Source organism: Larus michahellis, chromosome 2 (genome assembly GCF_964199755.1).
Source record: "Larus michahellis chromosome 2, bLarMic1.1, whole genome shotgun sequence".
Classification (NCBI taxonomy): Eukaryota; Metazoa; Chordata; class Aves; order Charadriiformes; family Laridae; genus Larus; species Larus michahellis.
This window is the reverse complement of record NC_133897.1, coordinates 4,755,764-4,780,927: the sequence shown is the minus strand read 5'-3', so window position 1 is coordinate 4,780,927 and position 25,164 is coordinate 4,755,764. Positions and strand designations below refer to the sequence as shown.

At 37.7% G+C, this 25,164-nt stretch overlaps 1 protein-coding gene across 17 annotated transcripts in view; it reads left to right on the top strand.

The window, feature by feature from the left end:
- Positions 1-25,164, top strand: part of ADCYAP1R1 (ADCYAP receptor type I) — a 143,240-nt gene that overhangs the window by 74,809 nt on the left and 43,267 nt on the right. For all 17 annotated transcript variants that reach the window (XM_074573990.1, XM_074573988.1, XM_074573992.1 and 14 more), the window contains exon 4: positions 12,938-13,045. In XM_074573990.1, the coding sequence (XP_074430091.1) occupies positions 12,938-13,045 (108 nt within the window). The remainder of the gene's footprint in view (positions 1-12,937; positions 13,046-25,164) is intronic.

The window sequence follows — 25,164 nt, the reverse complement described above, 5'->3', positions numbered from 1 at the left end:
ACTAGAAATCACAACCAAAACAAAAGGCAAGGTTAGAATAATCCATAATTGAGTGACTAACCAGGACCTGTGTGAAAAAAAAACCAAACTGGAAACAGAAGTCAATGCACTATGAAATGCCTGAGAAGAGAAAAACAATTATTAAAGTGTGTAACAAGAGTATGCCCAAACTGTGTAATAAGAGTAGAGCCAAACTGAAATAATAACCATGAACAATTAATTAAAATGTGCTGAAGGACTGTTGTATACATTTTGAGAACATGCCTCATCTTCGTTCCCAAGACGTGAAGGTACTGGAATCTACTCCAGGTTTTTGGTCATAGAGCCAAATGACTAATACAATTTTACCCCTTCTCTGCTAACCTGCAAACTACTTAAAACAGAACCCATTGTTACCATAATTGAATAAGCTAGAAGAAAATTAAATACAGTACTCCAAATCAGTAGAACTATTTCATAATCGTCTTCATACAGGATATACCAGAATCTTGGATTTGTTTCCTATTATTCTTCTGGGTTGAGAACTGATAAAAAAAAGTTCAAAAGATATGATTACAACAGCTGATCATTCCTGTTCACTTGAATAAGATTTCTCGTTTGGGTCACAAATGGAGCAATTTTTGTGTGCTTTCTAATTTTTCTTCTACATGTACCCTAAACAGTCTATTGACAGAGTAATCTACCTGAGGATATATGTAAATATACACCTATACTCTATACCGGTAAAAATACATACCTATACCTATAAATAACTTCTACATCTAACTGGGTTTTGCAGTAGGGTTTGGTTTTATATCTGCTAAGTACAATATCTTTTCACTCTCAGAATATCATGAAGAAATTTATTACCATATTTATATATGACACTGACACTTTCACAGTCCCTGCAAATCAAAAAATATCAAATGAATGAAACATAAAGAAGTTTCTGGACCTTTAGTCTATAAATTAAGCATGCATAATTGTGCCCTGTAATGAACTTTTCTCATCCATTGTCCAGCTAATAAGAATGCCACAGACAATGAGAACTCCCAAACTTCCTTTTAGATATTTTAGTTATGGTTTATTTTGTCTGAGTGCGGGGAATAATCTCGATGACCTCCACAGGTCCCTTTGGGCTTATTTTCTGTGTTTCCATAATTATTCCACATTCCAATAAATACGAACAGTAAAAAAATATTGATTATATGTATGGAAACATTCATACTTATTTATTACTTTAGATGGCAGTGTAATTACCTGCCCACACATATTTGTGAGCAACACTACAGAACAATTTCTCTTCCTACTAGGTCTTTAACCTTTTCTAGTGAGAAAGGAGGGAGAAGGAATCATATACTTAATTAATTTTCATATTTCTTTTTTTAACCCATCTCTAAATTCTCTAAACCAATTAGTCTCTGACCTATAGCAGCTTTATACATGGAGAAACTCATTGATTTAGTTGGAATTAACTCCCCATTTACAGGAATAAACAAAAGGAAAATGAGGATCGGCAGACACTTTTTTCCCAAATACGGTTAAAACCCACATTCTTCCCAAAATACCACTTTCTGCAATCACTACTGTAATGGATTTTATGGAGCTGGTGACTAAACCAACAGTGTTGGAGGTTTAATACATATCTTTATATGTTACTGATGTTACTGGTCCTCTAGTCCTCTACCATAAATTATCAAGTAGAGATGGCAGCCTCAACACTCTCTAATGACTACTTCCCATTTCTTCCTGTACACTTCCAGCCTTTAGACAAAGAAAGACAGATCCACCAGACTTGTTCTGATCTAAAGGCAAACAAAGGGTAATTACCTCATCTCTAGCAGTTCAGTTTTTGCATTACCACTACTGTAATTTTTGGCCTTCCTGTGTCCACTTCCTATGGTTTTCTGGGCATTTTCACCTAACATGTTTCAAGTATCTAAATGTTGGAAATACTTCTGACGTCTTCCTATGTCTAATTATGATGTTTATGGGATTGGGGTCTTTGTACTGTACTATAGGGTGTTGGGAGATTTTGTATTTTTTATTTTACACAGTATAGAGTTGTGGGCATTGTGTACACATTTACTTTTTCTGGATTAAATTTATATGGCTTCTGCTTGCTGATGATAGTGCTAGTCCAGGTGTGATAGCACTGGTGGTTCCTTCCCAGTCTACATTCCATCCCATTTCTTCCCTTTCTCTCTGCGCAAAAAAATCTTCCCACGGGGGGAAAAAAAAGAAAAAGGAAAAAAAAAAAAAAGAGGTAAGCATCCACTGTTCATTACCAAGGGAATGATCCTGGTAGTCTCCATGTTTAACCAACATCTCCTTTGTGCTTCTTCAGCATGCTCTCAACCTCTCTTTTCATTTAATGATACCCTCACATTGCTTTCTCCCTGACTTCAGACTGTATCCTGCACAGATCAAGGCGTATACCTTTATATGCAGGAAGGCATCTAGTAGCTGGGAATTTACTGTAAAGTCATAGAATTTCCTTTAGTTTCTTTCATACTGACCAAAATTTCCCAGGTGTATGCAAATCCTTGTGAGGCTGTATTGCATTTAATTTTGGTGTTATTTACAATACTCTGAATACATTGCGGGCAGTCAGAGAAGTTCAATATGAAGCAGGAGACAGGCTTTGTAAAACTCTGACATTGTTATTGAATCGCACCTTGGCTTCAAGATTTCTTTTTCAGTTACTCCAAATAAGAAAATACAGTCTCTGTCTTCCTGTTCAGGAGTATGAAATGAAATGTGTTAACATGCCTTTTAACAGAGGATGAACTGGCTTTTTATAATATATTTATTTCCTTTGTTTCCTCCACTAGATCATAAGGTCCCATGGGCTCTAATAAAGAATTGCTTGACTCACCAGTTAAACAATATCCAGGAGAGATTATGGAATTTGCACACTGGAAGAAATTAAGTTATTTAATTCAGTCATTTCTCATTCTCAGATTTGAAGGAGTAAACAAGGAATAAAAGCCTCTCAAGAGTATCCACATTGGCGTCACTGTGGTTACAGCAGGAAAGAATTTGGCCCAAGATTTGTTATAAGTTGTCTTCTACTACAGACATGCTTTTTTCACTGAGATAACTCTATTTATAAACAGAAAAGCAAGAAAGTGGGGAGCACAGGAGTCTGAATATGAAGGGTCAGCTTGCTTCTGAACTTGATTACAACTCTTGCTATGGAGAGTGTTTAGCTTTCAGTGTCAGCATTTATTTTATTTTTTTCATAGAATCACCGAGTTGCCTGGATTGGAAGGGACCTTTCAGATCATTGAGTCCAACCATCAACCTAACACTGACAAAAACCATCATTAAAGCATATCGGCTAAGCACTACATCTACACATCTTTTAAATACCTCCAGGGATGATGATTCTACCACTTTCCTGGGCAGCCTGTTCCAATGCTCGATAACCCTTTCAGTGTAAAAATTTTTCTTAATATCAAATGTAAACCTTCCCTGGTGCAACTTGAGGCCACTTCCTCTTGTCCCATCACCTGTTACTTGGGAGAAAAGACCGATTCCCACCTCTCTACAAGCTCCTTTCAGGTAACTGTAGAGAGCAATAAGGTCTCCCCTCAGCCTCCTTTTCTCCCACATAAATAACCCCAGTTCCCTCAGCTGGTCCTTGTAAGACTTGTTCACCAGACCCCTCACTAGCTTTGTTGCCTTTTGTTTTGCTTTGTTTTCCAGCAGTAAAAAGAGCAGAAAACCTTCTTACCCCTGGAGTTACCATGAAACCTAAATAATGAAAATTTGTAAATTCCTTTTGGGAACTTAATATATGTGTAACAGAAGTTAACATAAGTTCTGAAATTACCAGTCATATGGACTTGAGGTCAGTTGCTATTTTCAATGATCTATTTATCCTTTAATAAATAAGTCAAAATTCCTGACAAATGTTATTGACTAGGCAACTGTTGACATCAGGCTTTGCCTGAATAAGTCCCATTGAAAATCTGATTTTACTACATTGGGATTTTTTTTAGATTGAAATATATAACCCCATACCCAGAGATTGTTTCAAGGATTGTGTCTAATTTTAGTCCCACTTCAGTGTTTTTGTGAGATTAGTTAAAAACTAACAAATCAAAGGAATATGTCATCATTTTTTTCTTTTGTGATAGAACAGATTGGAAGCCCTGAATTTTTTACTGGGAAACCTCAATGCTCATCTTCTTCTATGCAACTAAATCCTCTCTCTATTTTCAAAGGAACGCAGACTCCAAAACACCAAAAAGACACACTGAAAAAAAAATCTACATTCTCTGTATCTATGGCAACTATTTATCCTAGTGATCTTTACAGATGACTTTTTCACAGGCCCATGAAACTCATAACAGGCCAAATATCACTACCCTCTATGGGTGGCAAAATTGCCAATGAACCGTTCAGTTATATAGCTTGGAAAGATTCCTTACCTACAGCCCTAGTTGAAAGCCAGGGTTCACTGTGAAGTACATCGTACTTGTGGGGAAAAAAATATATCATATATAATATCTTATATAGTGTATATATAAATATAAAATATGTATTTATTTCTATCCAGTTCCTGTATTGCCACAACAAATTGCAGGCTCAGTTAATATTGTTAATTGAAACTCTTCAAAAAGGTAAGACACAGCTGATAGTACTTCACCCACCTGCCCTTAGTCAATCACTTTTTATGGGTAGGTTGTGCCTGTGAAGGGGAGGATCCATAAGGGTAGGATCTGACAGAGGAAGGCAAAGCTTTGTGGAAGAGAAACACGTTTCTGCTTCTAACTGCATTGCTTTCTTCTCAAAATCTGTCTTAAGTCTGCAAATTTCATCCAGTGTTTTTACTATGCTCTTCCCAGAAATGACTCTGAGCCCAGTCATTTAAGGATTACAATTCGTTAGCACTGTGATGGATGAAAAGCCTGTTAGGCACTGGTGGAATAGTGTACCTTTTCCCCTCTCTCTCAGCTTGGAGAATTAATGGAACATAGAGTTGATAAAGAAAAGTGCATGATCTCTTCTTCTCCTAAGAAGGGAGGGAAGTGAGTCAGAACAGCATGGTGGTGGGGTAGAATGATGACAGTTGTTTCAACTGCCACCAGCAATAAAAGAAGTGAAGGGTACCAGCTGCTGCCAGGCAAGGCTGCCTCTAGCAGTACCCCATGATCTCACATAACCCATGTCCTGAGTGATGCCAGATTATCTGCAGCTGGTGAGTTTGGCACTGGCTCAGGTTCTGGCAGCTTGTAAGTGTCATTCTGTACTCCATCAGTGTTGGAATAAAATCTCCCAATTTTTTTGAGTAATTTCACAGAGTCTCTCTGCCTCCAGAGCAGCAAAGTGGTGACTTTCTCATAGATGAATAATCATTCTTTTTTATTATATTTAAAGAAAGTTTAAAAAAAAACCCAAAACAAAACCAACCACCTCTCAGTTTCCCAGATTATTGGCTTTTTAATTTACTGTATAATTAGACAAAAAAATGTTCCAAAGATTTTGCCAAACTGAAGTTTCCCTTTAAAACTCTCCAAAGTTCACCAAAGGCCAATTGGTTGGCAGGACTTAAAGGATTCTGGAGGTTTTCTTGGATGAGGTTTTCTTGGCAGGTAACAACACAAGAACAGCAATAAGGGTGAGCTTAGAATAAATATCTTGTGATGGTAAAGAATTAAACAGCTTTAAAAGAAGAAAAAAGGTTTATACCTCTCTAATTATACATAATAGCTCCTGTTATTTGAAGGCTGATCTTTGCCATGTATAAAATATTCAAGGAAAAAATTAATAATTTGGTTTTAACCTTTTTTTTTGAGGTGTATTTCACATGAGACATAGACAAAATCTTTCACCTTCTTAAGGAAAGTAGTTCTAATGGTTGAATTTTTGCACAAATGAGAAGATCTTCATTCTCTTTTCACCTCTGAGACAGACCATGGTCAAACAGTGATGTGTGTGTATTTGTCTCTACTTTTTTCCCCCACCAAAATAGTAGGAATAAGGATAGATATGTTCTAATTTATAATTTGTGTGGCTCAGTCCTTGGGTGGCCGGAAGGTGAACCAAGGTGCTTGAGTGATACAGAACTTCCAAACCAGCTGAAATGCCCTCTGATTTTGCCTTTCTGGTAAAAAAAGATAAGCTTTCAGTTCTAAAATATACAATTTATGTTTGGCAAATGCAAAGCGTATGCACTTAATCTTTTGAGAGCTAAAGCCTGCTATCTTCAGCTCATTTTTTTTTCTATTGTTGTGCTATAAAACCCACTGTTCCAATCAAAAAAAACCCATTGTTTCTGTTTCTTTGATTTTTAGTTTTTAATATAATCTAGGATTAACTTTTTACATAAATGAAATATCTCAAATCATTTTTTCCGATGTTCTCTTCCATAGAGCTGAGATTGTTAATAGTTCTTTGAAAACAGTGCTGTACTTAGTACATCTTAGATCTCTGAAAATGTCATCCCAAAAAGCAACTCACTTTACTGATAATGACGTACAGTAGCAAATACTATCATAGTTTATATAATTATCATTACATAAACAATGGATTCTAAATAGTCGTAATGAAGTGTTGCATAATTGTATAGCAGGGGTGGCAGTTGTTTAGAGAAAGGCAGTGGAAAATAACAAGGTGGGCCAGCTGCTGGGAAGTTTGACCACAGTTTATTTTTCTTCACGTACAGCCCTAGCCGAGTCGCTTGGACTATACAAGTGGAATTCCTCTGTTCTAATTCCAGCTCATTTAAGCCTAAAATTAGGCTTTCTGTTGGTGCCTTTTCTAATCAGTGGAAGAAAATGCACATCTCCAGAGGATAATTTATCTTCAAAACCCTCTAGCAGTTCCCTCCGGAGGTGTCTGGTTTTTTTCATGCACTGTAAAAGAAATGTAGAAGAACTTAGCTTACATTTACATGTATAATATTTATATTGTTAAGGTGAATGAGTACCACGTTAGACAATACAAAGTGCATCCCAGTGCAGCAGTAGCAAAAATTGGCTAGAGGAAAAAAAAAAATAGTGTAATAACTGGTGTGGATGACATGTAATGAAATAAATAGAGGAGCAGAACTGGGAAGGATCCTTTGTTTCTGCTCAGCTTCCCCTTGTACTTGGTCTCTCATGCCTTCTTTGTATATAAGACATTTTAAGGAATGAATAACTTTTCTTTTTCCACATGCATGATCAAGTATTCTCTTTTCCAAGAATGTCCATTCCACAGAATGTCTTTTTTTTTTTTTTTTACCTTTCATAAGGTGCTCTGGAATTTCCGTTGATTTTTCTTTTCTGCTCTCTTATGGTCCCGACTTTCAAAAGAGACTATTGACTTTGACAGTATTATAAATTTGCTGCCTAACTCAAAACACCTACAAACCCGCCATTTCTTATTTATTTTGTATTTACCTAGATTTATGGAAGAACAGAAAGCACCTATCTCATTCCTCCTCTCTCTGAAAGGCTTTATATGTAGTATGCCCTTTAAAAGTGATTGTGCATTGCATAATTCAGTCTAATATGCTGGCTTGTAACATTACATTTCCTTTGATATTACTCTCCTGAAAGCAATATGACCTTGAAGTTGATATTTTAAACTAATAAATGAGGAGAAGGACTGATAATCAAACTGAAAGCTGTAAGCCAAAAGGATGGATTTTCACCTCAAGCCTCTATTTCCATACATGAAAAATACAGAAGTCTAATATTTATGTATTTACATTTTTTCCTGATTTCCCAAGGAAACAAATTTAATGCAAATTCTTGTCTATTCCCTTTTGTCTGTGTATGAATCCATAAATCCCTTTGTCCATTGTCCTGTCGTTCCTTTTTTTACTCCCCCCCTTCACCTAATAATTTCAAGTTCTCTGAATAAAGTCAGCAACCTCTGACAAAGGTACATTAGTCTCAAAGCTGCAAATTGCTATATGTTTTGTGAAAATGGTGTGCCGAGTACAAGAAAGATGTCAAAATAATTATTTTTATGAAGAGAGGGACAGACAGGACTTACCCACTTTATAAGGGGGGTGAATTGGTGAGCAGTGAATTAGTACACATGGTCTTGCCATCCAAAAAACACATCTCTGCTTTTGCACTTTCTCTTGCCAAAAAGTTAGTAGAGTTGAGAAGGAGACATTTTGCACTAGGGACAGGATAAGGACATGGGAGTTTGTTGTGGATACTGTTGAGAGGCTTTAAACATAAAGAGTGTAAATGAGGGTATTGCAGTAGAGGCACCATGAGAAAATAGGACACAAATCTATAGAAAAAGAACAGCTGGTACATAGTCCTGGTGACATAGTGATTCTGTGTTGGTGGAAGATAACAGGCTCTGTTTTCAGTGGACTTAAATTGAGGTCCATTCCTTGAACTTGGTGAATTTCAGCTATGGGGCTGCCTAAAGTCTGGTTCTATATCTAGCCACTATAAAATCTCAGTGTCTCAAGACAGCCCTAGACAGAGGAGAAAAAGAAAATAAGGGACTGTAAGCAATTTCAGAAGAGCTCTTTATCACAGTTATTCTGCCAGCATGGCTTGCTTTGGTTTTTTTTTAATTTTGTTTGGTTTCTTTCTCTTGGTTCTTGTCCAGAAATTTGAGGTAAGAAGGAAGCCTTTCAGCTGCCAGGAGTAGCAGGTTAGAGAGAAAATGTTTTGGTCTGAGAGGATTAATTTGAAGTAAAAGAATGGGAACAAGGCTTATGTGAACCTCCACAGAGGGAGGATGACTAGAATGGTTTTAGTGTCAGATATAATTTTAAAATTGCGTCAGAAGATTCTACAATGGTAAACACCCATGGTTTCTTCGTTGTCACAAAATTTGGCCTTTCTCTGAAAGAGCAGTTCTTTTTCAGTAGATGCCAAGTCAGATCCATCCTTAGGTATATGAGGCACGTCCTCAGCTTCAACAACATTGAATTTAAACTTAGGTGTCATGGGCTTCATATGAAATTCATATAAAATCCATATTGTGGATTCAGGTGAAATCAGGACTCTTTTTTTAGAAGTACATTTCACAAGAACAGGACAAGGTGGATCCTGCCACGGGGAGTTTACAGGCTAAATACTTTTTTAAGCAGCTTGAGACAGAGATGTAAGGATTGATCATGTGGCTTTTCATAAGCAGCCACTGTGGTTTGCTGGTCGTTTGAATTGCTCAGGAGCTGCACAGCTATGCTGGCACCATTCATAGTAACACGTCCAAGCCCTCAGCTGGAATCCTTTGCTCAGGATCAGAAAGTGTCTAAGGGATGCTACATAGCCACTGGTCAGACCTCCACCCAGAGGGCAGACTTGGTTCACATCTGCTCCAAAAGACCACATAGACCCTACAGAGAAAACAAGCTTCAGCCATTGAATAACCAGCTCTCTAGGCTAAGATAGTTATTGGCCTGAGTGTAGTCAGTGGAGAGATGGAAGCACACTTACAGTGTGATTCACCACCACAGCCACCTTAAAATGGGATTATCACTAACTGGAATGTCTCTCTCCATGAGCTATAGAGAAAACTTTGCTTAGCCGAATAAGGGTAAAAGATTAATCTGAAGTTAAAGCAATCCTGACTAATCCTATAGGTGAATGACTGTTTTGTGTTTCCTCAAAAGTCAGTGACAAGGGATGGAGGCTCCCAAAGGATCATCCATCCCATCAGAGAGGAGGTGACTAGCTGAATAAGATGAAGCATTCTTATGTCCATGCTATGAAAAGGACATAAGTCGTTACCCAAGATGAAATGCCAAGCTTTACACCACTTATGTTAACTGAGATTAATCCCACAAAGTTTACCAAACATGAATTTCAGTCTATAGGTTGCAGTGCAGACGTGGGAAAGGAAGGCAGAGTTTGTGCTTTCCGCAAGGTGCCTTGTTTTCAAGACCATCGATTAGCAAGACAACCACTTTTCACTCTTATCCTTTAAATCTACCTGTTGTTATTAATGATTTCTAATATGCTAAGAAGTAGGAAAATCTGCCCACTTGAAGCTGCACCTTGCTGCTTGCATTGTCTGAGCTACCTTTTCCAAAGCTAGCTTGGGTATCCTTACATCACGCGGCAGAGGAGACATACCATCAGCTCCAGAGGAGAACCCTGCCGTGCAGTTTCACACTCAAGTCACATTGATTTCCGTGGGCAGATTTCACACAGCAGGAGTTGCTGGCTGTACCATGGCTTACAAATGCAAGGGGATTGTGCACTCTGGTCTTTATGACATTTAATTTATTTTTTTTTAATTCTTTTCTTTGCTCTTATAAATTGTTTGTTTCAAGTATGCTTTTCCAGGCTGGATCTTACAACGTTCTCACTGATTATGAATTCTTTCTAATCTCCATCACTCACCTATTTCAGTAACTATCTACTTATCTATCCCTATTTTCCAATGTCAGCGTATCAGTGCTTTCTAGCACAATGAACTTATAATGTCTTTTAAAATGGGGTTGTTTTTTTTTTTTTGCTCTGCAGCGTATTGCCACAAAAAAAAAGGCACCTGGTATAACTGAATTTGAAACACAGTACTAGGAAATATTTATTGTGTGTCTACACTTTCTTTTCTGCAGTATGAAGATTTCCTTGCATTTCTCTAGGTTGGTTTGCAGTATTTATTGCTATCCCAGTGTTTAGAAGACAACTGATGTTGAAGTAGTAAGAAGAAATAAGAAAGCTTTCCCTATTCCTATCAAACTCATTCAATTTAAGCAAGCAAGGCTAGAAGGTGGTTCTCAGAATATCTCATTAGCTACTTTGATTGTCTCTAACACCTCTTGTAAGCAAATGTCAAATGTCTCGTAAAGAATATTTACATATTCTTTACTTTCATACAGAGTACCGTACATTAGTGAACTATAAACCTATTACTATACGTCTTCATATTTACGTGGTAAATACAGTTCCTATTGAGTGGACAGACACTAGCTATCAAAGACATTAAAACTAAAAGTGCTCAATGATCTTGATTCCCATCTTTATTACGCTGATTTTATCGCAAAACTTTTCAAGCCCCAGCCTTTAAACCTTACGGAGATGTTCTAGTGAATCACAATATTCAGACAATGAGATCCCCACCTGGCAAAGGAAACAACCTGGGGTAGGAGTGGAAGAAAGAGAGAGGAGAGGGGAATGTAAAGAATTCCTTTTTTCCAACTCCTGTGATGAATTAACTAGCATTTTTTTTTGCTGTAATATTGTATTCTGGTGGGTGTGGGTCTGACAAAACCGAGGGTTTTTTAGCTAATAGGATCAGGATTTTATATAGTTATTAAATTACAAGATGTGATCTGATGCTGTACCCTTTAATTTGAAAGAATATCAACTGCTTATCACACACCATCATTATAATATTGTAACAGTGTTGTTTGAGACTGACCTAATTCTTCAAACACTGTATCACTCAGAACTGCCCTATCCAGCACTCATGATAGTAAATGGCTTATATTTTGTGAGAAAACAGAGCTTGATTCCCTGCCACTGAAACTGATGGAAAAAATACACCAAATCCAGCCCTGTGAGAATACATTCTCCGGTGGTGGAAATCTGCTGCTATCACCAAAGCTGATAGAACCCACGCTGTTTTTACAAGTTGGTTACCCAAAGCTCATTATATTGTACTTGTGCCAGCCTGAAAGTATGACACTTTGAAGTATTATCCGCTTTTAGTGAAGATTTTATTTTTCCTGGTACATAGTCAAAGAGGGAGATTTTCAATGGAAAATCACTTAGAAAATTGTGGAACTTGCAGCTTTCAACAACTGATAAGATTATGCGTTTGATCTCAAAATCTAATGCAAATAAGTAGTGCAGATATTTAGATTTAGTTTTTCATTCTTTTCCTGCTGAGGTAGAAGACGATCCCTATTTGAGATTCCTTCACTAAGTAATTTTTTTAGACATTAGTAGGAAATTTGAGACGTTACTCTGAGTTTTTCTGTACATTGGATAGGTCACCTAGGTTTATGAGCTAGTAAGATGGTGGTTTACAGAATTCCAGGAGGACTCATGCATAGGTAGCTGCTTCTTGAAAGTCAATCATAGTTTGCTATATCTCTGACACAGTGATCAGAAAGAAACGGGAGCTGGGCTCTTTTATTGGATTTACAATAGCACATGGGACCTGAATTTTTTTGATACCCTAAGAGAAGACACCTCCCATCCACAATCCCATCACCTCTTCTTTCTGTATGCTTGTAACAGGAGGTTGGTTCTTTACCACTCAGATCTTTAATTCAAAGCTTGTTGCCTGAAGCCTAATCTCTGAACAGTTGTTAAAGGCCTAATTCTGTCTTTATCTTATGCAAGAGATCACTAGAGGTCAAAATCATCATTTTGAAATAGTGTGTCTATATTCTCTAGAGCAAAGATAGTGAATAATATTACAACAGTTCTTTACTAAGGATAGACATTTCTACTCCCAATATTTTTTTTAAGAAACTGAACAACATGAAAGTGGTGAGCTTCCCTCACATATCCGCAAAACCAGCTGTAGGATGAAATGGAATCTGTTTTTCAGTTTCCAGTCATCTCCTGAGGTCAAATTCCAAAATGTGCCAGTACCCAAACTTTGACAAGGATTACCGCCAACCAAAATTGATAGAATTTAAAGCAAAGATGCCTAAAATTTAGCTCAGCAATACTGAAAGATATCTAAATGATACTAAAAGATAGCCACAAGGTGGTAGATCTCATGCTTAAGGGAAAATTTGTTTCTGGTGTGTATTGGAGTGATTTAACTGGGACTAAGAAATGTCGTCTGTCGGGGTAGAGTCTGGATATTATTGTGCCATGCAACTACGTATTTTATGATATTCCTATGAGTGAATATTACTTAATTCCAGGGAAAGCTTATTAGAAAATGATACTATTAATTTTAAACAAGAACATTTTCATGTATTGAAGAAAGAACCAACTATAAAGCGCAATAACAGTGTGAAGAAAGGAATGAATTCCCATCACTAATGTATTTTATCCCTCCTTCTCTTCTATAGGCTGCCCAGGAATGTGGGACAATATTACATGCTGGAAACCTGCAAGTGTGGGAGAAATCGTCTTTGTCAAGTGTCCTGCACTGTTCAGATTTATCATCTCTGAAGATGGTAAAGTATTTTTCCTTTGTTCTTTGTCTCTGTCTGGTAAAGCTGCATGGCCAGCAAGAGTGTAAAACCCCGCTTAGATACCCAGTGTAAAGGGAAATCAGTAACTCTATGGAGGTGTGGAGTTGGGCTTCAGTTTAAAAAAACACTGTAGAAAACCAGGATGTTTGCATGTAGATACAAGTGTATGTGCAGGAGTGGAAGTGTATGTGTGAAAAAAAACCCTATGCAACATGAAAATACCACCAACTCTAATTGCTAAAGGGGATTTTCTGCCCTTGATTCTCCACTGAAATCAATGAGACTTAAAACTGTTTGGGTCTTGGATAACTAATCATCACAATTCAGACATAATTTAGAAAATAACTAAAACTAAGAGCTGGGTTCTACTTATGCCTAAGGAGAACATAGGCATGAGGTGACCAATGTGAAGAGCTCCCATGTTGGGAGTCCAGGGAAGAGTCAATGGGAATTAAAGATTCCTGGAGAGATGCAGAAGCTCCATCATGCCTTTCTGTGGTCTGTAGAAATGAGACTTCACCATCCTTCTGCCCCTTGCACCTGGTACTAGCAACCAAGCAAGCAAATGAAAGATCAGAAATCTGGGCTGTTTCTGCTTCCAGCATGCGCTGCTGCCTAACAGAGTTGTCCCCTGTCTTGAAAAAAGTACTGCAGATACTCAGTTAGGTTGGTGCATTTTCTCTTTTCTCTCTTTCTGCTACCACTTTAGGTTTGGATCTAAAGTCCTATGCATTCACTGTGCTTGGTAACGAAACTCTATTTGACCCCAACTTTACTCTGTATACAATCCAGCCACTGCTCTCAATCAAGTTTCTATTTAAAGCAGAACTTACCTTAGGAGTGGTAATACTAACTATTTTGACCTAGTTATTAATATTATGTAGTGCTTTTTAATGGTAAAGGTCTCTGTGCAGGCTACTGTTTACATGATACCAAAAAAACTTTGTCCTTTCTCAACTTTTTTTAACTTTTGAAATGCATGAAAATTTGCCAGGTAAAAAGAAGAGTTTGTGGGCAGCAGGAAATAACTAATAACTTTTTCACAGCAGATACATGGATTGATTAAATGTTCTCTTGAAATTCCTTTGGGGTTTTTTTTCCATGATTCCATGAAATCATCTTCCCAGCTGAATGACTGCAAGAGGCTAAGTCCTCTCTCAATGTTAACTAACACCAAGCCTTTCCTGATAATTAACCCAGTTTTGTCCACCTTCCCGTAGCACCGATCAAGGCCACTACAGATCATTTAATTAGCACTGTCCACTGAGGAACAAGCTCATAATTTTCCCCTGGGATCCTTTTTCCCAAAGATTATTTTACTAATTAATTATTCATTTACAATCTTGAGTCCAAAATCCACTTTCTCTGCATTGCCGCATACAGAGCATAATTTGTAGGAGACAGTAAGTGTTTCATACACAGCTCCAGGAACGCTGAAATCTTCACCTTTGAATACATCCATTTGAACTCATCCAGACACTGAAGCATTTGTGAAATGGAAGGAATTTAAGGGTGATCATTACCTCATCTAAACTTATCCATAAGAAAGTCGAGCATTTTCTCTATACTAGTCCTCCAGACTCCATCTGCAGACAGTGGAGAGAAAGAGACCCACAGGAGGCAATTTATGTTATTCTGCGACATGAGGTGAATCATACCTCAGAGATAATTCTCTTTATCCAGCAAATACTAAGGGCAATTCACTTAAACTAGGCACCTAATTTTTGAACGGGGAAAGATAAGTCCCTCTTTAAATTGTCAGGTATGAAAACATAATTACTACTGTAATTCTATGTGCTTTAATTATAGCCAGTATAATTAAACATAATCTTTACTGCTGTAATATTGGTTTGGTATTGACTCAGTGAGTACAACGATACTTACTGAGCCATCCACATTTAGTGATAAGAGAAAAAACAACTCATCAGCATCCAATAGGGTATGTATCTAGCATGGGTAAGGAATTATTATTTCCTCTCTCAGTTTTGGTGTTGTTTTTTGGTGTGGTTTGTTTATTTCCTTTTTTTTTGGGGGGGGGGAGTTGCGGGGGGGGGGAGTAGCATGTTGTTTTGTTGTGGGGTTGGTTGTTTTTTTTTCAATTCTCCATGACTTTGTAACTAATTTTTTTTGACTACTTGTCAATCAGCCTGATTGTCAAACCAGTTCTGGTCATCTTTTGGGCAGGGTACATACTCAATCAAAAGTTTTCACTATCTAGTTATAAGTGATGTTTGCAGCCTGCAGGCAAAATATTTTTTTTGTTATTTATTGTGCATCAGCAGATGGCTGATACATTGTTATCTTCTGATATAACTGCAGGAAGCCTGCTGCTCATACAGTGCCTGTCTGAATTTCCATTAGGACCCCTCCTTGTTAGTGGCTTGTAATCTGTTTCACCTACATACCATCCAGCTACAGTGTGCTAATACATGGTAACATAAAGTACCACTTTTCTCTCTCTCCCTGCCTGTTTTCAATGCAATGTTCAGGGATATCACTAGTTTGATACTCTGGAGAGTGGTGCCACGTACATCTACAGCCCAGGAAATCTGCCAACCTGCCCACACACCTTTGCCATGGACATTTTAACTGTTCTTTATTTTGAGGGATTTCTCTGATGCTTCTATTTAAATTCCACACAAATACGGTGCCTTTTCACTTTTACCGATGAAATTTCTTTTCCATGGTGTTATAATTTCTGAAGTAATTAAGGCTAGAAGGACTCTTGAGAAATCATCTAGCCCATCTCCCTCCTCAAAGACAAGGTTAGCTCAACACAATCTATACCAATCTATACCAGCACTTAACTAACCTGGAATCTATTAAGAGGACAGTTTTCTTTAAAAGAAAAAAAAAAAAAAAAGAAGAAAAATATGTTTTAGAAAAAAAATAATATATATATAAAAAAAATCAAAAAGCTCTACTGTAACTAGAGCTATGTAAAATAAAGGACTGAAATAATATTTTTAAATTATTTGCCTAGGATTTCCAGACCTGTTCACATATTGTACTTCACATTTGACCTATAGCGGGGTGATAGTATGACCCTAGGGGAGGAGTAGTCAGTCCAGTGTAAAAGTATGTCCTACTTTTTTTATCTCCTTACAGGATCACTAACAAAAGTGACAGCTGTTACCTCTTGTAGAGCTGGGTTTGAGGGGTTTTTGGACATCTGTTCAGTAGGAATGAAACCAAGATTCATAATTCATTAGATAGACAAATAAACATTTAATCTGGAGTAGTTTGAAATCTCTACAGATCCAGTTGGATTTGCACTGGTGACCCCAAGGTGGAAATATCTACATCCATAATCACTCTTCTGGGTGAATCAACATGAATTTTCAATATCATTCCTGCTAATTTTAATTAGGCAAGTGTATTTGTTTCAATGAAGGCTTAATGAAAAAAGTCACATGTTATGATGGTTCCTTAAAGAAAGGGTTATTAGATAACTAAAATGTTTCTAAGACACGGCTAATCTCATTTTCTAGATTGTTATAGGATCCTCTGGCTGCTGCTATGATTCCAGAATATGTAACTAGGCTAGGCACTGGCCCTACTATTTATCAACAGCATGTTCATTCTTAATACAGTAAAATTTTTATATGACTATAAGACATTTTTACAAACAGCAGCAATAACTTTAAATTATACTTTTAAAAAGTTTGTCCTATGAAGCACTGAGCACCTGTAGGTACAACTGCTTGTATAACAACAGGCAAACCATATGATGGGGAAGTGTTAATCTTGAAGAGGGGTAGGAATTACTTCACTTGGCTTTGGATATCTAAAAGTTACATGTCTAAGTCTGAACCGACCACATTTATTTCTGGTTCAGTAAATGGAAAGCAATGGGTACTTGTAGAAGATGTTTCCTCTGACATATCTCAAGTGCTTATCTTGAGATGAATGAAGTCACTGGAGGGGGCTGTTTGTTTTCTGAATTTCAGAAAGGAATTTGGCTTGGATGTCTAATTTACACATGCAGTAAAATGAAAAAAAAAAAAAAAAAACAAACCAGAGACTACAAAATAAAAATTAACCAACTAAACTTTCATCTGAAGAGATACTTTGTTGAAAAGGTATCTATGGATTTAGCTAAAAATACCAGCTGTTGCTGTTTTTAATTTGAAACTATACTCTGCTCTAACCTTTACTGCAATTGAACTGAGGAGTAACATTTGAACTGCCATCACCCCTCTGCTCCTCCAAAATCACCAGAATTTTTCATTTCCTTTCAGATGCAGACTGTGAACAAAAAGATAATTCTCAAAGTCTCTCCACATGAAAAAAAAATGTGTTAGCTCCTGAGTCTTTTCTAATCTAGCAGGTTAAGGATTTACAGTGGGTTTCCCACTAGAGGGTTCCTAAATATTAATTTATTTTCTTTTTCTTCAACATTCATTCCTTTGGTTTATATCCATCAGTTCACAGTTTTATTTTCACCAGGAGCTATAACTTCCATGCTGTCACTGTTGTATGTTATGCTTTCTCCAGTGCATTCCCTGTACCAACTCCAAAGACAACCACTCAAGAGTGGAGAATGCTTAAAGCATTCTAAGGTACCTTTGCAAAGGAAGAAAAAAAAAAAAGTGTTTCAAGCTGTGATGTTGCATTTCAGTATGTCATAGCGAGACCTAGAGATGGCCCCAGCACAGTGATCTGCACTTCTATCTGGAAAATTTTCTGTTTTGTTCTTTTTCCCTTTTTTTCCAGACAGAGGTGATACAGTCTGGCAGTGGAAATCTACAGAAGCCAAGTCTGTGGGTTTTGTTTTTTTTTTCCTTTGCCCTGCACAGCTGAAATACTCTGGAACATACGAAGCCACATTATTCAAATGGACCATTGAAAGAAACCCAATAGCCAGATCAGAAACGAGCATATTTTTGGATCTTTGATTTGCAGTAAAAACAATACAGTTGATAATAGGCATTTTCTGAGCATTGCCATATGCTCCACATTGAGGAAAAAGCTTTCATTCACAAATCCAAATAACAAATATGATTAGCTCTTGCTGAATCTTCCAGCAATTCAGAATGTTTATCTAGTGCTCAGTCTAGGACACTACCTGCTACACCCAAAAGAACATTACTGCAAAGCATGGTTTACTATGTAAGACAGAGAAAATGCACATAATTTTTACCAAAGACATAAAATTCATCCTATGTTGATACCAGGATTAAGGGGTCCTAATTAAAATACAGTAGAATAAAGAATGTATCCAGGTATTATAGAGTTTAAGAGGGAATTACATCCCTCACGTTCACATTTTTGAATCAAAGTGTTTGGCTTGCTGCTGCTCTGGAATTTATGACTTCAGTGTTCAGCCAACAAGGTTTATTGTCCCTGAAAACAAGAAATTGAAAATAGCCTGCTACTGATCCCATTAAAAACACAGGGAGACACTCAAATATTTTGTCATAAGAACACCAAGCCTGATATATTCTGCACTAGAGATATCATGGGTGGACAATGGGATTTATGAATGCATGGTTAATTGGGTTTGGGAAGCCATTTGTGGGGTTTTTCTCCTGTCTGAGTTTACATATTATCCCTAATCAAACAGAATAAGATGACAAGATAAGAGTCAATGAGAAGTGATACTACATGTTCATATGTGGAAAGCCCTTTTGCATCATTTGTGGGGAAACAGCCCTGGTAAAGCCTTTAAGTGCTGACTATGTGAAAATGGTATGTAACTCCCAAACTGGATGAAAAGAAAATAAGAGTCATTGTCTTCACAAGGCGAAAGCTGTTGAGGATATTTGCAAGTTACAGTTTCTATTTGTTTGGTTTATGTATTGTTATGTTTTGGTATAGCAAAAAGAACAGACGACTGTTAAAGATCAGGGGCCTTCTAAACAACAAAATGTGTCTGGAAGTTTGTGTGCTTATTTTCTACTGAAGTAGAAGGTGCAGGATTTCCTGGCTACTAAAGTCTATTTCTTGGAAATTAAGATCAGCATTTCATCAGTCTGAAATTGGAAATTGCATTTGCCTGTCAAATAGGCAAGGCAAATGATCAATGCAAAAGTCTAGATTTCTATTCAATTATATCTCACCCCTGGTGGGTTTTTCAACATCCTGCAGGAAAACCAAAGGAAGACAAACACCAGAATCAAAAAGTAGACTCTGAAAAACAGACATGACCCTTCCCATAGCATTTCCATCATGGGAATAATAATAATCCATCAGATCTTAATTAGTCTTTGAAGCAAGCAGGACTCAGTGCATACCTTAGTTTCATCCTTCACTTTATATAAGATCCTACGTAGCATTCAGAAGCAAGTTCAATGTAAGGGTATCTGTTTTTTTTTAAATATATATACCAGCTAAAAGTTTTGGACAGCTTTCAAATCTGTCTGCACTTTGCATGTGTGATACTGTTGCTTAGCATTCCGCAAGTCTCAGAAAGAATTGTGATGTAAAGAAGGGGTACAAGGTACCTATCAAGGGTCAATGTTAAAAATAATAAGTCTTACCAATAACCAAGATAATAGCGCTTTGTAGATTAACAAGTCCTTTCCTGTTGGTTTTCATCCCTAGGCTTTCCACAGGCAGTAAATCCATGGGATTACTTAAGTTTTTCCAAAGTGAGGGGGACAAACTATAATTAAGCATGCCTCCTCGGTCACAGGATCACAAAGTCTATCTTCAATGCAGAGGGAAATGGGAGGAAAATATTGCCATCAAAGAATAGTAACTGTATCTACATTTCCAATCAAGTAGTTAAGGCCTCATAGATGCTTTTTACAGGAAAAGGACATTTTATGGCCTTTCCTACCAAAGATTCTACCAATAAGACTCTGTGCCTCTAATACTGATATATACAATATGACCGAGAGCATTTCAGCTAAAGATCAAGTCCTTGGTCCTTTGCAAATTGACATCCTGCAGTGGCCAGGGGAAAGCTACAATGCAGCTCAAGACCTTTGACAATAGGACCTGAAAGCTAATTTGTGATTGGAAAATAAAATCATGTTCCTTTGGGAAGCACACAAGGGTGGAACATGCCGAGTAGTTTGGAGAACACTTGGACAGCAAAAGGTAATATATTGAAGTACCACTGTAGATGCAACATGGGCAGATGTTTCAACCTTTACTAGCAGTCTTTGCTCTATTCTTTTTTCTTCTTTTGTCTCAAATAACTGAGAAAGGAGTTCCAGTTGATTGCAAGATTTTAGTTGTAGTGGTCACACATTCATTCTTGCCTTTAAGCAAGTGATTTGATATGCTTTCTTCTCTGGGACCTATTTCATAACTGATAATCTCCATTGAACAACGTTTCTTTTTTCTCTGAAATATAACCCGTGCCCTCTTTGGAGCTAGGAGACCCTGCAATAGTATTTGCATTGATCCTGTACTCTGATGGATGCTCCTGTGACAGACAGTCTCATAGGAAGGATACACATAATGTTTAGATGATGGCTCGCAGTTGCTATGGTGACCTCAGTCCACTGCTAGTTTCATAGCTTTTGATAAAAAAAAAAAGGAAGAGAAGAAGAAAGTCATAATCTCCCTTACATGTTATTGATCATATCTGTACATCAGTCCTGCTTCAGCCAGCCCTATATACTACAGCCTTTATGTTCTTCATGTGGGTCCTCATTGGTATTTTCCCGTGATCTCCAGGCATGATCCACTGGGTCTTCTGGTCTATGTCATGAAACCATGTGCCCTGAAATTAGTATGGGATATAGGAAGAAAGGACTTGTATATCAGTTCCATCATTGCTTTTACCGCAATGTTTTGCACAAACTACTGGGTAACATAGAATTTGCAGCAGTTAGTTCATCTCATCTTATGGTAGATGTATAAAAAAATCACCCTCTGGAAGTGCCAGTCTCTCTGCCCTTTATGAGAGAAGACTTAAAAAACAGATGAACTTATCTTCAGGTGGGTAAATTTGATGGGATGTATTTGCCCCACCAGAGCAGTTCCTTGGATGTCCTTAGGTACCAGTTCTTATCCAAACATCCATGTGTAAACCAGGGCTTCCTAAACTTACTCTTAATTTTCCTCTGCCTCAGTTTTCTGGTTTTCTGAATACAATGAACAATACCTCGAAATTTTGTACTGTCTTTCTATAATCACTATGTTCACAAATCCCTTTGGGCAAATGTCGATAGCACAGTAAATACCAAGTGACTAATGACTTTCAATCTGTAGTTTAAAGTATTTTCTATAGTGCATGAAGCTGGAGAGACCAAAATCTCTGGAAAGAGTGGAGGGAAGCACTTAGTATAGGAAAGGTGTGGGAACCCGTAAGGCCACGTACTCTGTAACTTTGCCTAGCTTCCACGTTCCACAGATTCTTCTGAGATTTTAAAGACCTAGTAGCTGATTCTGGATCACTTCCCCCGCAAAAAAAAGGAGTGAAAGAACCAGGATGGTTGGGTAGTGTGCATGTGGGATCGGGTGTGCCAAGGCACAGGAAAAGGCAGAGGGCATTATAGAATCATAGAGTTGCCCAGGTTGGAAGGGACCTTTCAGATCATCTAGTCCAACCATCAACCTAGAAGCAAGTGGGCAGGGTGTGCAAGGGGTAGCTGTGTAGGGAGCTTAGAAAGCTCCAGAAAAGCTGCTAAGTAGGCTGCTGTTCCTGACTGTGGCTTTGCCAGCCGGCTGAACAGATTGCTGGTGCCTGAGAGCAGCATGCAGCGATGGGGAAGGGAGCGAAAAGGCACAGTGTGGTGGATGCTGCCGAGTCGGGCGTGAGAGCTCACTGATTTATTTCATATTTATACATTAAATGTTAGGCTTCTAATCAGTGCTATATAAAACAGGAAAAAAAATGGATTCCTGCCTAAACCAGCTCATTATCCACATAGCTGGACAGCGAGGTAACAAGTGACCGTAGGAAATGTTTTCCATAACCTTTCTCTGCCCCAGTCTCTGCACAGAATCAACACGCAGTAAAACCAGTGAGAGCTTTGCACATTGATCTTAATGCTATTGAAATCCAACCTTTTTAGAGGATGACCTATGTGAACCAGTCCTCCAGCCCATAATATTGAGATGGGAACAACAGCGATAAGGGAAAAATGTGGGCAAGCCATTTCAGGACAGAATAGTTTTGGAAGCATTTCATTCACCCTCCTGCCACTAATAAGGGAAAAATGCTGCAAAAAAAGGGTTAAACACAAGTTGTGCTCAGATAAACAAATCTATGGGAGATAAAGCAGTTGCCATGCCAGCTGATACCGCAAGCAGCCAGCACACATTTGGCACTTAGGAGAGGATCTAAAAGGCTGCACTGAGCTCCGAGGCTCATCGTACCCAGGCTGTTTCTTGGCTTTAGCTTTGCCAGTCCTGTTCACTTTAAATCAGAAGCAACAATTGCTTGCATCAAATTTCTCTTCTGTTGGAGGATAGTGAGGAAGTAGTTATGTTTTCTGGGATTCAGCACATGAAAACCAAGGAAGAAAGTCTGACAAATGTGCAAATAAGGGGTATGAAATATCTGGGTCTCTGCCACTAACTCCATGGGTAGCCATTGGCAAGTCCTTTGATTATTTTTTTTTCTTCTCTTTCACTTCTTCATGCAGAAATTAGAAACGAGTAATATATTCTATGTTAGGTTTCTCTGTTTAGTCTTTGGAAATGACAATTCAGCATTCTGATGGGTTTTCTCTAGGGTCTCTAAGCAGATAACATCTAATTAATGATGACAGTTAAAGCACTAATGGAAGATTCGCTTTACTTGCCAAAGAGTAACACTTACCTGTTCATTCTGGTCAAATAGTGAGTAACGCTGTCTGTCAGTATACTGGGTAACCCTTCTTTTGTGAAGGATAACGTTAGCTTCCTCTGGAGTTTATTGGCTAATGTAAGCAATCATTGATTTTTAAAACAGTGTTCTAAGACACTGTTTAGTAGTTGCTGTTGGGTCCATCTCTCTGTAGTTTGGGCTCACATTTAAATACACTTGAAAGGACATTTTAGAGTTTTTGGTGCTGGTCTCTTCTCACAGGTAATTAGCGATAGAACAAGAGGGAATGGGTTCAAACTGCAGCAGGGTAGGTTTAGGCTGGACATTAGGAAAAAATTCTTCACAGAAAGAGTGGTTAGTCACTGGAATAGGCTGCCCAGGGAGGTGGTGGAGTCACCATCCCTGAATGTGTTTAAGACTCGTTTAGATGTGGTGTTGGGGGATGTGGTGTAAGGGAGAACTTCGTAGAGTGGAGTTGATGGTTGGACTCCATGATCCCAAGGGTCTTTTCCAACCTAAATGATTCTATGATTCTATGATTCTGATTCTACATGTGAGGAGCACAGGTGTCAATGTAAGTCATGAATAGAATCCTTGAATTAAAATCCTGAAAAATGGGTTTCCAGTCAAAATGCAGATGAAAAGCATATTTTATGTATTCTTCATTTCTGGGAAAGTAATGTATTTTGTCTAGTCATCTTGATGGGCTTTCTCTGCTTCATCAGTGAAGTCTAATGCACCAGCTTCTTGCTGTTTATGTCCTAAGAGTAAAGCAATGAGAAGACTTGTGTGAAAGCCCATGCGGCAGGGTGCCCTAAAATTTTGCCCATTGTATCACTGACACAAGAGAAAATTTGCTGAGGTCTCTCTAGAGTCAGAAAGGCACTCAGGTGAACAAAAAAAAAACCCCAAAACACAGAAAAATACAGTCTCAGGGTGATGATCTGAAAAATGAGAAGGACTACCATATGTCTGGACTTCCTACGACCCCAGCTCAAACACAAGCTCAGGCCTCATCCCTGTATATGTAGACATGTTAAAGGTTAAGCACAGAAATAGTCCAAATAAACACCATCGCCCTCTCATACATGTGATCAAACATAGCCATTGGCACAGTTATCTATCATGTAAATATGCATATTCTGGAGCAGAATACATAAACATATGGTGTCAGAGAGAAGGCCAGTGGCAGCATGCAGGAATTTAAAGCCAGATGGTGGCTGTATGTTGTATGCTTATATGTATGTATATGCATACACCCACAAATATACTTGTGTATGTTATCCCGACACTCATTAGACGAATTTTGACATTTAGTTGTAATTCAGGGCATAATGCTCAGTGTAAATCTAATTGATTTTCCAATAGCTTAACTTATTAGTGAAAATTAGGTTGTTGGATCAAGCCTAAAAGCCTGTATAGTAAAAGGTTGTACCAAAACTTTCTTCAGTACATTAGCAAGGACTCAGATGTCGAAAAATGTTAACAAAAGGCAAGTTTGCTCCTACAGCAATCAGAAAATTAACATTATTGAAAATGTGAACCCTTTCACAATGTCCAAACAGACTTAAAATTCAATAATAATTTGGATATATATAAAAAAATATAAAAAGCCTCTTCATTTCATCAAACTACAAAAATATGACGTTTTAACTGCTATTACAGATGACATGAAATTTCAAATGAACTAAAATCTAATATTTTAACATCAGTGTGACTAACTACCACCCATATTTGAAGTGAAATAATGCTAATTTTTATTTTCTTCTTTTTAGATAAAAGGAAAAAAATAGCTAAATGTAAAACATTTAAATTTCAAAAAAGATATTTTCTGAACCATCAGCATAATATGTCAGGATCCCAGAAACCTCAGGTTTCAATCTACTTAATATTGGCCTGATCTTCCTTCAAGAAGAATTCTGGAAAGTTTTTAATATCACATTTCAGGATTTAAGCCACACTGTACAACTAGTAAAATAAAACTGGATTTTTATGAGTCAGAAAGTTTTTTGGAGTTTTTTTGCGGCTTCTTCTTACCCTGCTTCTGTGGGTCAGGCTATTGAGTGATGTGCCTTCATGTAAGGAATCAATTCCATTACAAGGTACTGATCTGAGTGTCAGCAGGCTACGAAAGACACTATGAAAGACAGTGATGGAGGAACAGTGTCTTGCTGTTTGATCCTCTGCCTAATAAAACCACGGATAAAAATTCCCACAGGGTATCCTAAAGTTCATATTCTGAATTCAGATTTTAGCAACACAGGCATCTATATCTGAGCTATATCACTGTTTAATAAACCTGGGTTTTGGTAGGCTTAGGAGAGAAACCTATTATCCTGCAGAGGCATCCCTGTTATTCTGCCAAGAATCTGGAGCACAGCCATAGCGC